Raw genomic sequence first — 17,417 nt, 5'->3', positions numbered from 1 at the left:
TTTTGCAGATTTGCCTGTGCCCCTTTCCTTCATGTCACCACTTCTGCAGTGTGTCCCACCAGAGGTTTTTTGTGGGTTCATTAGGTGGATGCTTCAAGTAGAACTTTGTCACACTGCTGTGTGTAACCTGGTCTGTTTCTTTGAAAAACGAAAACTGCACAAGAGTAGATAAGATGATATGATCTACTTTGCTCAGTATTCCTACTAAAATCTGTAATGAGAATATCTTTAAAGATCTACATCTGTGGGCAAGTTCTGAAACATCCTGGAAAACAGCCAGTTATAAGTTCCAGAGAAGGATCTGGTGTGTTCTGAGGAAGTCTCGCCATGTGACATAGTGGGACAGGGTTCAGAGCTTGTGATTAAGAGTATTTTTGGCACAAATTACACATTAATTCTTTCAAAAATGTCAGGAAAAAATAATTTTGATGCAATACTGAGCATTTTGAAGTAACTTTGTTTTCATGAAAGTCTAGTTTCTCAGCCTAATTACTTAAGGCATCTGTGTGTATGCAACAATGGGGTAGGGTTTGCCATCTGTCACAGATGCCTGTCAGTCATGTGGATTGCTGGCAGCCCTTAAGTGTTGCCACCAACCTTGCTTTCATTGCTTAGGGAACATGAGACAAAACTTGGAGTTCTTTCAGGTGAGCAAAAGGGCGGTAACCAGCTGATAAAAGGACATATATAAAATTTATAAAGTCGAACATCTCACACCAATTTATTTGCGTGATGTCTGTGTACAGACCAACTTAAAAACAAGTCAGCAAATCCATGTGGTTTGGTAAATCTGGAAATCCCTGGGGCCTGTATAGGGAACCCTCACAGAGCAGGAGTGTTTAGAGCGTTATTGTCACTGAGTCAGGCTGAGTTTTCAGAGTGAACAGATTTTTCCTTGCTTTGATTTGATCACACCAGAAACACAAAAAGGGCTTTTGGTTTCTAAAGCAGTGTTGAAAAAGACATTCCCTTTGGCTCACTGTGCATGGGTCCTTTCTTTCAGTTCTTTTCTCCAGCAGCTTTCTTGTAATCCTTAGGCCATTTTCTCCTCATTAGTAAATTCAAGATATCTCTGATCAGAAGAACAGAAAGGTTACTTAAATATCATTTTTAGTAAGTAACGGGATGAGTTTTTTATCAAAAGTTGAAAATTGCTCTCCATGATATATTTGCCACTTAACGTATGAGAGTACATGAAGCTCTTAATGAGGACGTGCAACAAACTATTTGGAGAAATCCAGTAAAAGTGATGTTAGTTCTAAAGATATGTGCATAACAAATAACTCGTTATCCTGTCCAAGATGTACTGAAGAGATGGTAGTGCCTTGAAAACAACCCAGATTGTTCTGAGGAAGGAGGAAACTGGAGCCTTTCAAAATAATTGTTGTTTTTCAGAAAGAAAAGGCACAAAATTTTTGTATTAAAGGAGATGTGTACAGCTGCACTCGGCAGTGTTCTGAGTTAAGGTTTTGTTTTGAGGTTAACTGCTGGGATGAGATATCTGCTTGTAATTCACTTAAGAATTAGGCAGAGTTGTCAGTACGTGTGACCATACATTACAAGCTACATTTTGAAGACGGGATGCTTAAATGAGCCTCTAGTATAGCTTACACCAGCTCGTGGTTTTCTTTGGATGAGTTTCTAGGTGATTCATTTGGAAACTTAGAATAAGATACCACATCTGAAAATGTTCTGAGAAAAGAGTAGAAACTTGGCACCCTGGTTATAATTACATGTAGTTGTATTGTTTGTCTTTTATTTTCTTCTTTTTTTTTCATTTTTTTAAAGAAGACTAACCTTGAATTTAACATATTGGTCTTCTTGATTATCGTGAGGTATAGAGATACAAAATAAAAATTATCAAAAAAATGTCTAGACAAACTAATTTAAGGTATAACTTTCCCTTTTACAGGTGACAGAATTATAAAAGTCAATGGAGAAAGTGTTATTGGGAAGACGTATTCTCAAGTCATTGCTTTAATACAGAACAGGTAAGATGCTAGTATTTAATCATGTGCCACACCTATTTTTTTATGCTAAGCAGGAAATGACCACTTATGGCAATTCTTGAAAATGTCATAGTATTCTAAAATTTTCCTTAATACGCATTCAGTTTTATTGTTTCTGTTTTCATTTAATTGATGAATGCTAAGAAAAATTTGAGAATAAGTGTGCTGAAATGTGCCATAATCCTTTATGTCAGTCCTTGTCCCTTGGTAGCAAATCACAGTGATTGTTATAGAGGAAGGTTGTCGGAACTTAAAATAGGCAGATTAGTTATAGAAACATCAAACATACATGTGTCAATTTAAAAAGAAAATCAGAAAAATCTATCTTGCTTATGAGATCTGATAGCTAGAAATAAGCATATGGTAAAGGAAAATCTTCATGCGAGTGCACACCTGCAAAACGTCTGCAGTACATCTTGGCTTTCCTCTGTTTTGCAGAAAGTTAAGAACCTTGCACAGAGTTGAGGAAATGGTGATACTTGCTGTTTCTGCAGCTCACAGGGGCCTGTTAAATCGTGTCCATACATGAATCTAGATACTTGTTTTCATGTCTCATATCTGCCCCCATTTTTACAGTTTTCTTGGTCTCAGTTTCTGTTTTACAGCAACGAGTTTCCAATATAATAATGAGTTACGTGGAAAAAAGATGTATTATGATCAGCATGGAAGAACTTTTTCTAAATACATCTCATATGTCGCATTCTATTTTTAGTGAATGTTCATGCATTAAGACTTAGTTACACTTACAGTTAAAAATAGGAGAAATAAGATCCTGACCTTTCCATTTCAGTGGGGTCTTTATTCAAAATTTTGTTCAAAGTACATACATCCAAGGTACTTTTTATGTAAACAATAAAGCTCTGTTTCAAAGGTATGACAGGCACGGTGGACTGAAGTGTGGTTTGTGGCATTAGTACTTTCTATACAAGAGCTGGAAAGATGGAATCTGTCTTTTTTTATAACCTTTACTGGAGATAATACTAGCCATGTGTTGTTTTTTCATTTTGTATTTGTGTGGACAAATAGTGTACAGTAGTGTATACCCAAGACACAGGACATTACTTAACATGCTCAACAGGCACATTGGTCAATTAAATCTCTTCTCTTAATCTAAAAGAGAGAGACACCAATCACATCTTCCAGTGGCCTGTGTGCTCAGAGATTCTTAACTATAGGTCTGCTTGTAAATAAAGTTTTATTTTCAGCTCTGTGAGTGTAGGTAGCAAACCACCCCAGCAGAACGCAACCCCTGCCCATTGTGGATAAACCAGGGACACCTGAGCAAGCCCATGTCAGTGGTTCTCTAGTGCAGCCAGGCACGATGTAGCGCCCTGCTGCACCTGTACCCGCGTTTCTGTGAGCGCAGAGAAGACGGGGGGGTGCTGCTGTTAGTTAGGAGAGGAGAACGAGTTGTTGTCTGGAGCCAGATGTGCACATCACAGGAGATTGCAGCAAAAGGTCATGTGTATCCGTGAGTGTTTTATACAGAAAATATAACCATCAGGAAGTATTCCCCTGAACCTTTTAAGATAAACAGATAAATGTTAGTTCTGATCCATAAAGAGATCAGGTGTATCTTCCTTGTAGCTCACAGGCAATGCTTTTCATACGACTAAAGGATGAGCTCTAATTCTTTCCTTGAAAAGAGTATTTTTGAGCTCAGAGCAATTTGTTTGTGCTGCCATTTTATGGCAAATAAAATAGCATTATAGTGTATGCTTCTTGTTCAGCATGCTGTTCTTGCATCAGCATAGCCATTTAACAAGGGCAAGTGTAGAGTCCTGCATCTGGGCAGGAACAACCCCAGGGTTCCAGTCTAGGTTGGGAAATTACATATTAGAGAGCAGTGTAGGGGAAAAGGACCTGGGGGTCCTGGTGGACAACAGGATGACCATGAGCCAGCACTGTGCCCTTGTGGCCAGGAAAGCCAATGGCATCCTGAGGTGTATTAAAAGGGGGGTGGTTAGTAGATTGAGAGAGGTCCTCCTTCCCCTCTACTCCGCCCTGGTGAGACCACATCTGGAATATTGTGTCCAGTTCTGGGCCCCTCGGTTCAAGAAGGACAGGGAACTGCTGGAGAGGGTCCAGCGCAGGGCAACAAAGATGATTAAGGGAGTGGAGCATCTCCCTTATGAGGAAAGGCTGAGGGAGCTGGGGCTCTTTAGTTTGGAGAAGAGGAGACTGAGGGTTGACCTTATTAGTGTTTATAAATATATAAAGGGTGAGTGCCACGAGGATGGAGCCAGGCTCTTCTCGGTGGCAAACAATGATAGGACAAGGGGTAATGGGATCAAGCTGGAACACAAGAGGTTCCACTTAAATTTGAGAAAAAACTTCTTCTTAGTGAGGGTGACAGAGCACTGGAACAGGCTGCCCAAGGGCGTTGTGGAGTCTCCTTCTCTGGAGACATTCAAAACCCGCCTGGACATGTTCCTGTGTGACCTCACCTAGGCGTTCCTGCTCCAGCAGGGGGATTGGACTAGATGATCTTTTGAGGTCCCTTCCAATCCCAAACATACTGTGATACTGTGATCCTGGGTCAGACTGGTCTGTTTATGTCAGTATCCTCTCCAATACTATCCAGTAATGGAGTCTTAATAGAAGACTATGAAAACAATGAAACTATAGAGTGATATTTGGTCAGAAAATACTGGGCTACTTTTCAGAAATCCCAGGTTTAGGAACTTGCTAAACCAGAATTTTTAACTGCGTCACTTGATTTAATATTTTTTGATAGGTTGTTCTTGCATAATTCCACTTTTGAATGTACTGAAACTCTTGATGTTAAAAATGCCCAGTGGTGTACACAGTTCTCGCTCTGTTTTGTGTCTTAGGTAATCTTTCACCCAGCACACCTTTATTTCTTTAGTAGGCTTTGTGCAAGCAACATGCTAAAAGGCCTTTTGAAAGGCTAAGTTGTCAGCTTCTTATTTACGATGTAAAGACAGTTTCATTTATTAGTCTCAGTATGCTGTGTGATGGTTTTCTAGACATTTTAATTACTCTATTTTATTGTGTAATTGCCTTGTAAATGCTTATTCTTTTGTAAATTTTCTGATCATCATCTGAGCAGTTTTTATGGATGCGACGCATTATATTCTCTTATCTGTAAAGAGGGAGATCCCCTACAACACTATTTAGCTGTTTTTGCAAGGAAACCCAGTTTAAACTTACTGATATTTTATTTTTTTTTTTTTTAATTAGATTACTTCTGGTGCTCGATTTCCATAACTGCTTCTTATTTTTCTAGAAAGTTGTTCAGTTATACCCATTTGTCCTCATTATATAATGCTGCAGTCATCAGGACTTAGCTGCCGTAAGTGATGTGATGCCCATGTATTCCAGTGGGACCTATGGATGGGTCTAGAATTTTACCTATTTTGCTCCAGTTGGAGATAGCAAAACTAAGCTTAAACAGATTATTTTCCTTAGGAGGTGAAAAGCACATCTCAAAAGAACTGCTAGAAATAACTATGTCCTGTAAAATTAGTCATGAGATCACTTTCAGATCTAGGTTTCCTACTCTTTACCAATGGATGTCAGTTTGGTCCATTAAGAATTTTCATCCATTTACATAATCAATTTGGAGATATGTTGATTACTAATATAAACTCCATAAATTATTTATGGTCCTAAATCAAACAAGAAATAGATTCTGATTCACAACTATTTTTTCCTTAACTGTGGGGAGTTTGAACGATTCAGTCTGGTTTTTTTTCTTGCTCTTTGCAAGTTCTTCTTGAAAGTGTTGGGATTGCTCAGAAATGTACAGTTTAGCTACTGAATCCCTATCATTAATACAAAATAATGCATCAAAGCACAGTCTTTATAATTAATGCTTTAGTTTGATGATTGGGTCAATAAATTGAAACTTAAATCTCAAAATGTGTAGTGGAATTCATTTGTATGATAGAAATTTGAGAATTCACAATACTGTGTCTAATATTTCAGTGTAAACTGACACTTTGTGATCTTTCTTATTAACACTTTCTGGTTCATAATTTGCATGTCCATTATATAGTGCAGTACACCAAAAGTATTCCTCAACATTTTTTGTTTCTGATTAATTGAAAAACATTCTGCAAGCACTGCATGAATTATGAAGGAGAAGGAACCAAATTGTCTCCAGAACGTTCTGCAGGCAAACTGAAATAGAATAGTTGAGAAGTTATCAGAATGATACATGAAACATTGTTCTTGAATGGAACCCATTCATCTTTTGGATGGCTTCTAAAAAAGGTGTTTGACTGTGTAAATGGATATAATTCCCCTTTTATTTAAGGCACAAAATACTTGTATAAGAGAATGGTTTGTTCTATGTCAAATTCTATTACCTTATATAAAAAGTACTTCAAGAGGAGCTATGCTAATTATCCTGTTTTTGACTTCCAAAGTCTTCATCCTGCAAATAAGCATTGATTATTCATTACAGTTTGATAACTGTAAATAGCCTTACAGAATTTACACATAGATGCTACCAAAACATAGAAATGAAATCTGAACGCGTCATTGGAAATGCCTCAAGATCTGTTATCTCTTTTGTGTTCTCTTTTTGTTTTACAAATTATAAATAGTTTAATATCCATACAAAGGAGTTTAGGCAAAAATCAGCTCCTCATGACACTGCTTTTGAAGAATCATTTTAAATAGTGTTGCTGTTTATTCACTCAGTCAAAATGGGAAATGCTATTGTAAATGCACATTAAGAAGTCAATACTTTTGTGTTTCTTAGAATTCAGTATTCTAAAAAATCTTTAAAAGGCTTTGAAGACTTATTTTTTCCTGGGTATGAATAGACTTGAAAAGAAAAACTTAAATCTATCGCTGCTGATCTGTGGGTTTAGAACTGAAGTAATTTATGCTGCTTAGAGAACACTTTTTTCCAAAATGAATAATGGTTTAAGAAGATTGTGAAACGAAATACCCTTACTCTGCTATTTTGGAATGCAGCCTTATGTCTGTGGTTACTAACAAATGGAAAAGGAACCACGAAAAAAATAAGAAAGCATAATAAATCACACGTTACATGTTTGAGAAGATGACTTTGTGCAGAAATAAACAACTGAGGTCCTTCTCAGTGCTTTCATGGACTGTTCTCTGTGCCCTGAAGTTGGTGACCTGTTTCTGTGCTGGTTTTGTCTTTCCTGAGTAAATATCTTGTACTGACCAGTACAGATAAGCTAGTTTCTAGGCTGATATCGCCAGTTAGGTTGTTTTGTTTTTGTTTTGTTTTGTTTTTCTTGTGCTGGTATTGGTCTGTTTGTTTAAATATCCTTTCTTCTTGTTACACGTAATGTGAGATTCTAAATAACAGTCATAATACCTTCATTTTCTGTTTTTTAAGCCTAGTTAAAATAATCTGTACAAGCTATTTCAGTTTGTAGCCCTTCTATCTCTACCTGTTCCAGTTTAAATTTAATGGATGCGAACACAATATTACTCTGTGTCAGATGAGATGAATTCAGCTGTTCTGTATCCAGTGTTACAAGCATATACTCTCTTCCTTGTGAAAGTACTTTTTTTTTTTTTTTCCCCTCTGGTCGATATTAACTCTGGTTTTCACTGCATTACAATATTTGACTCGGGGTAACCAATACATTGTACATTTGCTGTCCTGATTTTGCCTGTATTTAAATAATATTGATTGAACTCTCTGAATTCCTGGATCTTTATGCTGCTGCTGCTTTTGGTTTCAGCGCTTCAGACTGATAAACTCAGCACTTAGGGTTTTTCATCTGTGTTTCACACGTCATTGGACTGGCTGTGTTTAAGTGGATTCTGTGAGGAGGTGGTTGGAGCGGAGGGTGTCCATACTTACTTGTTCTTGCCCCACTTTTCATGTGATGTGGTCGTAATGACATTTTCCCAGCAGTTTGAAAGAGTGCTAATAGACCACAGTTTTAAATTTAAGAAAGAGAGAAATTTTAACTTGTGTTCACAGATTTGCCACCTTGTTTTGTCTGAGAAGCTCCAAACAATAAAGCTGACAGAGACAGTTGGCTTAATACCCTGGTTTTGCTGAGCACATAGATGGACTCTTCAGTCAGATTTCTGTTCTACTCTTATTTGCTAAGACTCTAATGGAAATCAGTGTTTATTTCTGTTGTATGAAGTAAATTTACAGAATAGCTGAATATGAGAGTTCTGGAATGTTTTTGGTCTGTGGAAGTTAATAAACCGTCTTTGTAACAAGAATTTAAAATATTTTCCAAAAGTTCATGTGTGGTGTTTTCTTTTTCTATCTGTTTCAGCGACAGCATACTGGAACTTAGTGTTATGCCAAAAGATGAGGACATCCTTCAGTTGGTATGTTTGCGAAGTTTATATTCAGACAGTATGTTGACTAAAGAAAGTGTCTTGCTGTTGATTACAAAGTCTTTGAACTGTGCTACCAGCAAGTGATCAGATTTAACATTTCTCTATCACACCTTGGATACTTTCCTACTTGCTTGTCATCTCTGCAATTTTAGAGGAGTCAAAGTATAGGGGAAGGTACCTTCTTCACATGGTATTTCTAGGATCTTGTTTAAAAAAATCTTAGAATAGTGTTTGTATTTGTATTATATTTTTACTTAGTTTCCTTATGTTAGAATTTATGAATTGGATTGCTTTCCTTAACCAGGTTGTCTAATTCTAAAGAAGCTGGAATTATTACTAAATTTGAATTAAAAGCGTAGCATATGGTGCTTAAAATTAGCCTCTGTTTAATAACTCACTAGTTATCAGTCAATTTCCATGAAAAAAAGTAAAAAGATGAATATGTGTAAGGTTATTACAAAAATTTTTAACTGTAACTGCTGTAAATATTTTGTTACACTAGTGCCTGTATGTTCTCAGTTTGAATGGCGAGCCAGCATATATAGTGAGATAGTTCATCTCTCACTAAGTAAAACAAAGCTGTGAATAAAATCTGATGTGTAAATGTGTATTGTGAAGAATTAGGAAAATACCTAATGTATTGATATACTGTAGTTTATTTTTAATTAGAGGAAATAGAAGATGGCAGGCATGGTAGACTTTCTGGTTAGTAGTTGGAAAATTGTATTTTCTAATCTATACAGAAATAGTGAGAAATAAGTTAAGAAAAACCTGTGGGTTTCGGTAGCTGTTTTCCAGTATTAAAGGACAAATTATTGGGTAAAGAAAAAAATCCAAGAAACTCTGTTTTGAGCTGGAGGTGAGGATAAGAGGCATAGGAACTCAGCCAGTTAGGCCAACAAGCCAAGATTATTAGAATAGATGTGATATTTTGAGAACATTTGATAAAGAAATATTTCAGTAATCCAGTACAGCTAATGTTGGCAGCAGGGGGTGAGTTTTGATTGCATGAATAAGTGGGAGGGAAAAGCTGGGAGTTTTGTCTGTCTGGTGTTTTTTTGGTTTGCTTTTTGGCGGTGGTGGTGGTGGTTGTTTTCGTTTCTCCAAACTAAAACTCTGGATATGTAGAAATGCATTATTAGTTTTAACTTTCAAATGATCTGAATGGCCACATGCATCTAATGCAGTCATTTAGCCATAGCAGTCCAAGGATGTGGGCAATGTAAAATTTGTAGGTTTAAAGTTAAACCTTTGTATTTGGCTGGGTGCGGAGCTCTTGGACACATCTTCCCTATGCAGATGAAACACAAAGTACAAGCTTCAGGTAAAGTATGGATGAAAAATGATTGGAATTTAACTTATGTTATATTGATGAGTGAGATAATGGGGGCACAGAAAGGAAGGAAGAAAGAAGGAAAGGACGAAAGAAAAGATTGTTGCTTTTGGGCTAGAGAAGGATACTAGTAAAAAGAAAACAAGGTGATTCTCCTGAAGGAGGTTGAGGGCTAAAGGAAAGAAAAAATACCTGCCTGTGGGAGTTCCTGAAGAAAACTGGAGATATATGTGGGAATAATTTCCAGGTGTCATTTTAGGAGTTTGTTTTGAGTTGTAAGATGTGATAGAGTTGTGAATTTTGTATACCAGGCTCCTCTTTTGAAGATAGAAAGAGGATTAGGTTTGAGAAGTGGAGTCATCAGTATGAAAAAAATGCTTTGCATTATCCCTATAGCTTGTATGAGTTCCCTCTGACAGTTGTTTACTGTTGCAATGGGTTAGTATGTGATTCTGATACAGTATAGAGGAGTTTCTGCTCCTGTTTGCTATGATGCATTTGTTTGGGTCTAAAGCGGCTTGTCTTGAGGACTGTCGGTCCTACACAACATCTGCCAGGGAAAAGCCATGAAGAGACGGGTGTTTTCTGAGGTCTGCGGGGCCGTTGGAAGAGATTGTGATGGCTGCAGCTTGTTCATGCTGTGCTGCCATGGCCTGTATTTCACTATATGTGTCTTCAGGTGTTGATATTTGGCAGAGATGCAACATGTGAGGATACAGATCATAAAAATGACTTGCATCCTACAACAGAAGTTGTTAGTTATGGCCAGTGGTTTTCTCCCTTTTAGAGCACCACAGAGGAGGAAAAATCTTCTAAAATAACAATTAGCAATTTTAGGACATTCAGCCCTTTGAAGGCAACCGTGAGACTGATGTGGCCCTCGGTGAAAATTAGTTTGACACCCCTGATGGTGCAATCAGGATGAAATAGTTTTGTTATGTTCACGAATGACGCTGGTTGGCGGTTTGGGCCATGTGCTGGTGACTGATAGCTAGTTAACTACGTGATGAACACAGTTGTTTTATTTCTGTCCTTAGTTCACTATTTATAAACCTTGAGTTTAGTCTTCAGAAATACTCCTATATGTCTGTGAACTTCTTGATATACTGGATTTCCTGAAAACAGGGCTTTAAACACGTTCATCAGTAGTAACAATGAAGTAGTCCAGTCCACAGGTGGTTGCCTTCTGTGGCACGTGCACACTCCTGGCTTAGGAGGGAATTAGGGGTGAAATCTTGCCATGAGAGAAGTCGGGGTCAGTCGTGTCTGTTCACTGGCGTGGTTTTGGAAATGTCACTTTTTGGGTGGGGGAAGGATATGTAAAACATCTCTCTCTGTGACAGAAACTTGAGCTCTTGACAACTATAAGAGTGTTGGATTTTTTCATGCCCCTCCTCAAATTTGAGATTGGTTTACTTAAAGCAATCCCTTGTGATGATTTTGAAAGTTTTGCAGGTATGTAAACATTTTGAGACCACAAGGAGGAAGATGATTATATTATATTCTCGTCAGTGTTTCAAATTTCATATATTTATATACAATTTCTGGAGCATTCTCAACCTTTTCTGACAGAATTTTGGCATCTTGTAGGTTTTAGTACCACTGACTTCATACAAATGGGAAGACACATTTAGGTCGACTACAAATAGTTCCTTTTGTCAAGTGTATTTAAGGGAATTCTTACTGGTTTGTAACCTTCGGATAACAAATTTAATACTATAAAGTTGTTCAAATCGTGACACTGTTCAGTCATTCAAAAGCTTTTTGTGCTACACAGAAAATAGTGGATGTAAAGGTGCTTCCTAGAGATAGAAAATTAAAATTTCTAGGCCCACATACAGGTCAGCCATATGACTCTTGCCAGTGGAGTTGGTAGTGTCTAACCTGGATGTGTCAGGGCATCCTCAGCGTGCAGGATTTTTGGACCATTTTTTCGAGGTATGTTCGTGTTGGAATTTGCTTGTTTGCTGATGATGCCTTGCACATGCAAAGGAGAATATAGCTTTTAAGTCACTGATTTTTTTAAGTATCAGGCACTTGAAAATATTGCTCTTTTAAAAATTGCATTTTTAATATGATCTACATTGAAGCTATTTATTTGGAACGTTATTTGTAATCTAGCATATTAATGATTACATACAGGGTTTATTATATGTAAACATATGCAGATGTTAATTTGTAAATATGTGTATCTACTTTATTTATATGTATAGAAACATACATGCTATAGATAAGTTATCCTGATTTTTTTTCATCTTTCATTTTCTGGCACTTCCCTCACTACCTACTCAAAAGTTCGTCTTTCTCAACTTTTATCCTACCTACAACAGTTTCAGTTCAAATAAGTTTGAAACAATAATTTCCTCATAGGAATAGCCCCAAAATGTAGCAAATTATTTCTAGTCCTAGGTGTGATCACTATTAAATTTTAGTAGCATCCAAATCTGTTGAAACATACCCTAGTGTTCCAGAAAGATCTCTGTAGTTTCATTTACAAAAAGATTTTATTGGGCATTCTGTGAATAAACGTGGAAATGAAAGGGGGCTGTATATGGTTTCAATGTGTTTATTTCCCTCTTGCTTATCTTTTAATTTACATCTTAATCTTTCCTGAAAATTACAGACCATCGAAACTGTGTATTGATAACTGAAAGTTGGCCACATTTGAACAGAAATGTTTCTCTTGTCATGGGTAGTAGGGGAACAAAAAAGTCCTGGATGAGAATGACCAAGAAAGTGAGTGAAAGTCAGGTGTAGCATATATTTTCATTTTGTTGCTCTTTCTAGTCAGGCAGTATGGAAGTTTTCAGTATATTGGGAGGTCTGGGCAGCAGAATCTTCTGCTTTGTCATTTCTGATAGTCACCATTTTTGTGGAACTTGGCTGCTCTCAAGGCCTTGTAGTGTTCTGAAATTGCCGGTGATGCACCTGCATTAAAAAATAAGAAAAAAGAAAAATAACTTACATAAGGAAACTCATTCTAGAGTTTTGTATGCCCCAGTAACCTTAATGCCTCTGACTACAGATTTGCCCACTGTCAACTTTAACAATATTGTCTTCTTGCTGTTTTTCTTTTTTCTTTCTGTTTCTTCCTGAGTCCATCCAGTTGCATCAGACCTACTGGAGTAACATGGCTGTTTCGTTGGCAAACTGTGACATATTTTCACTTGCTTTGCTTTTAATAAATAGAGATGTTTCCATAAGTAGCTGTATTTAGTCCAGAGTCTTGAAGCATTTGTTTACTTTCAGATTTTGTACTGACGCAGTTACTAATATGTGCAGAGGTTAATACTAAAGTTCTGGCAGCAAGTACAATGGAAGGAGGGGTGTGGTTTGAAGATGTAGTGACCTAGAAGAAGAGACTTTTGCAGTGTTAGGTAACAAAGCTTATGTTAGAAAATACTGTTAACATCAACCCTCCAACCATGATTTAGACTAATATTTACAAGAAAGTCTCTTACGCACCTTGTATACGGAAATTAAAGTTCTTGGGCTTAAGGTGTTAAATTTTATATGCTGAAAATTCACGTCCATTGGGAAGAAAGGGTGTGTGTTTTTTTCTCAAATATTCTTATCTGACTGTAGTGTTTGCTGGGTGTCTCCAGTAAAATGAAACCACTTGAGCTGTGTTACTAACATTCTTGCCAGAGCAAACTGGAAGTGGAAAATGTTTCCTTCTAAGACAGCTGAAAACCTTTTGTGGTGTGCAGTTCTCATGCTAAATGTGAGAATAAGCTAGGACTGGGGAAATGAAGAATTTAGTGGGAAAGAAACACAATCTGAAGCCAAACTGGTTGGAGAAGGAAGGAAGAATTGCCTCAAGCTTAGTCTTGCAAGGTGCAGGGCACATCGGCTTCTGATTCATCAAAATGCTTATCTACAGTTTTGCAGGTAGTTCGGTTGAAATCAGTGTTGTTGTTCATCCTTTAGTGAAGCAAACTCAGCCTCACTGAAGCATGTGCCTATGTGCTTTTATGGCCTTGGACTAAGGGATGTAGGACATGGTTGGCTCAAGCTCTTGAAAGTAGAGGTTCAGTGATTCTTACGAAGAAGAGTCCTTGTACGTTGGCTATCACTTTTCTAACATCAAATTGCATAAAATTGAGTGGGGAAAAAAGGTGAGCAAAACCCTTCAGCTGAATTTGAGGGTTGATAAAGTACCTTGTAGAACGCTTTATTTGTTCAAAATTTATTTTGCCTATCATGCAGCATGAGTGTGTTCTCTTACCGGTTAAACCCTTCATGTGCTAATGGTTATATAGATTCACAGTACGAAATTAATTCTTTGCCATAGGAGTTTGCAAACTTGGTACAAACAAAACGAGATTGCAAGGTGGGGAAGAAATTGTACCCAGTAACTGGAAACACGCTGAGTTCTTACTGTAAGCGCAGTGGTTCTCGTCTAGTAATTGTTGCAGTGCTGTTATCCATCAAAGCTGTTAATGTCACTCTAAATTGTTGTATTTGTATGGTAAGCTTTCCATAACTGCTGTTGTTTTGAGAAGGTGGGAAAGAGCTCATAAAACATTGAGATTGAATTCCCCCCTCCCAATCATGTTGGAACTTCTGAATAACTGTTGAGTACCCAGCTCCTGTAGGAATTCGAGTGGCTTGGCTGATATCCCTGAATCAGGAACATCACTGATCTGGACTTTATTTTATTTTTTTTAAATGGAAGGCTTTTTTAATTTTTAAGGCTTTTTAAAGACTGAAGTCATTCCCTAATGGCACCTGTTGTAACCACTTAGAGACTAAGATAGTACTTCTACATACTGTATTGTTTGAGGAACTAAGGGGACAGAGAGCAATATTCAAACTCTGTTTTATATATAGTTATGAAATAAGTATCAAAATGGTGTATGAATGCTAATAAGTATATTGGTGTACTTGACATTTTTAAATCTCTAAACCCCTTCTAAAAAATCCACCATCACCTTGTAGTTAAAGCAATGAAAATATTCAATAGTAAAAAGGCTGATAATGCATCATTCAGCATGACATTATTCAGAGTGGATCCGTGCTTTTTTTGTAAGTTGCAATATTTTTCTGTAGGCCCTTAATCAGAATTATGAAACAAAGATATTTAATATTCCTTGTGGAAATGTCACAGCCCCCATTTATAAACTTACTTCTTTGGAGAAAGTCTAGATTTGTTTCAGTGATTTCTTGGGAGGTGGGTGGAATGAGGTTGAAAGAACAACTACACACTGTCATCAAAAGCATTTTTCCAGTTACTCTCTGTGACCGAGGACTGGCAGTCTGTCTGTCTGGATACACCTGCAATCATGTAATCATACTCTTCATTGGGGAAGGAGGGAGGAAGCCTTGCTGATCTCATTTTGGACCCTGTGAGAATGCTGTCTTTTGAAGAAGGTGTTTTAATATCTGTGATAAATTTTGTCAAGAACTGATTTTTATACTCATTTGTAGTCTTCAGCTGTGATCAGATCACACCTGTTTTGGAATTTAGCCTTTCTGCTGTCAAAGTCAATGAAGCATTGTTTGTTATGGGCATGTTTTACTAAAACATGAACATGGTGTATTTTATATTAGTATAACATGTGCATGTCCTGGGTTTTGAACAGGTTTATCAGCTGTATAAAGTAATAATTATTTTCTGATTGGATGGCGATTATTGATTTTGTTTGTCTTGCATGCCAGTAGTCTCTTGCTCTGTTTTCTGGGTCTTCAGCATATTTTCCAATTTTTTGTTTGTTTTTAAATTCTTACAGCCTATCAAGATCTTAAATAGCCATTTATTTAAATATTTTTAAATATTTATCTTTGTATATTCCTTCTTTCCATTAAATATACCAATGGAAACCTGGCTTGATTTTTACTATGAGTGAAGAAAAAAAAAATACAAATCACATGAGTAGAGTGTTTCTGCAGCATCATTCCTGTAATTTCAGATGTAGAGCATGAAAGCAGCTGCAGTCAGCTGACAGCTTGTGGTCATGTTCAGATAGATGTGGGGAAGGGGCGTGCTGTTTGAAATGCATAATAAGGCCGTTGTTTCGTCACCAGGAAGCAGGGACGGGAGCAGCCCAGGGGAAATGAGAGACAGGAGCGTTGCTGTTGCTGTAGTGCAAGGCAAGTCGTGTTGCATAGAGCCAGAGCTCTCTGCAGGCAGCTGTAGCGATGCACCAAGGCAAAATGGCACAAATGTATTTTGCTTTCTGTAAGGGGAGAGGATAAATGTGAGGAGCAGAAAAAAAGCCCGAGATGGACATGCTCACAAGGAGGGTGAAGTTATTTTTTCTGCTCTACTGCCCTATACCTCCGTTGGTACCTTCCAGTGAAATCAGTGTAGCTGTTTTTTTATCTTTCTGTATCCAACATCGATATGACAACGTAATTCTGTCTTTACATCTGTAAGCAGCTTTTACTATGTTTTCCTGTTTTCTGCCAGCTGCAGTTTACAAAGGATGTCACAGCACTGGTAAGAAATGTACAGTAGCCATTTCTCTGATGGTTTTGTAAGGCATGTTTTTCTTAATAATTTATGCGAAGCAAAAATATGAAACAGCAAGTTTGTTGGAAATGAGCTAGATAGTCTGAGCTGAATTTTCTTCATAATGCTAATCTCTTAATTTATGATTTGTGCCTGTATTATTTGGTCGGTTTTCTCTCAGTATGCTTTAATATTTTGCACTTCACTAATGCTCGGTGTAACATTTATTGCAGCGGTATTGTAAATGCCTCGCCCTCCTCTGTACTTTGCTCTGTATTAATTTTATGGCTGCACTTGGGCTTTTATAACCTGTCTAGTTTTAAGACGGGACACATTGATATTCTGGAATTGAGCATGTTATGATTTGGACAGGAAATGCTGTGATATGATACCTCGCCTAAGCGTGTAAAAGCCCTGAGAAATCATTTGGATCTTCTGTTGCATCGGCAGGCTCTGTGTTGGCTCTTTATTTCATTATGTTTAAACGGAATGAAGTCATGCTAAAGTTTGTCAATAATAGGATATTGTTTAAGTATGCTATATGCTTCTCATTTATTTATTATTTTGAATGTTCTGTTCAAAGTGATAAATGCTGCTTTTCTAAAAAGGCTACAGAAAAATGCTAATATAACCATATTTTCTCAGGAGTCAGGATCTTAAACATAAAGGTGCAAATAAATGCACTAGGGAAATCAATTTTAGATTTCAGTTTGTGTTTTAATAGTATGTGGACAGTAGTGGATAAGTATGAATTTTCATACTGTTTGTACCTTGAAGTTAAAAACGGTATTAATATTTTTACTAAAAATATTTACTGTTTTACTTTAAAATATTATTATTGTTTTTACAGTAAGATTTGTGTGCCATGTACTGACTGTCTCCTGCAAATGTAAGATGACTTATAGGGTGTTGGCTCACAACAAAGATGTTACTGCTTCAATTTATTAATTTTATGTTTAGGAACAGTAGCTTTTATATAGAAGACATCTTAGAGGAGTAGGTATATGTGTATTTGTGTGTACGTTTCACATGTGCTACATTAAGAGAACAGAGTTCTTTTATACATTAAGTGACTAGAGAATTTTCTAGTGCTAGTTGAATTTATTATGCAGCGTTTTAACCTGTCAATTGCTGTGAAACTGTGGTTTCTAGCAAGATGAAGCTTAAATGGGAAGGATGTGTGAAAGCATCATGACAGAAAGCAAAATTAAAGGGGAGAAAAATACTATGTTTTGTGCTAATGGATTTTGGAAATACCTGCCTCAGTGCCCTATCTGCAATATTTCCTAGAACTGGTCATCAG

At 37.1% G+C, this 17,417-nt stretch overlaps 1 protein-coding gene across 4 annotated transcripts in view; it reads left to right on the top strand.

Moving 5' to 3' along the window:
• ARHGAP21 (Rho GTPase activating protein 21) overlaps nucleotides 1-17,417 on the top strand; it is a 116,350-nt gene that overhangs the window by 69,082 nt on the left and 29,851 nt on the right. For 2 of the 4 annotated variants that reach the window (XM_082045918.1, XM_082045921.1), the window contains 3 exons: nucleotides 1,913-1,991; nucleotides 8,261-8,315; nucleotides 16,043-16,102. In XM_082045918.1, the coding sequence (XP_081902044.1) occupies nucleotides 1,913-1,991; nucleotides 8,261-8,315; nucleotides 16,043-16,102 (194 nt within the window). The remainder of the gene's footprint in view (nucleotides 1-1,912; nucleotides 1,992-8,260; nucleotides 8,316-16,042; nucleotides 16,103-17,417) is intronic. The other 2 variants (XM_082045919.1, XM_082045920.1) reach the window with 2 other exon arrangements.

This window comes from Streptopelia decaocto (assembly GCF_964273445.1).
Source record: "Streptopelia decaocto genome assembly, chromosome: 2".
Taxonomy (NCBI): Eukaryota; Metazoa; Chordata; class Aves; order Columbiformes; family Columbidae; genus Streptopelia; species Streptopelia decaocto.
The sequence above is the reverse complement of the archived record's forward strand: the minus strand, read 5'-3'. Positions and strand labels throughout refer to the sequence as shown.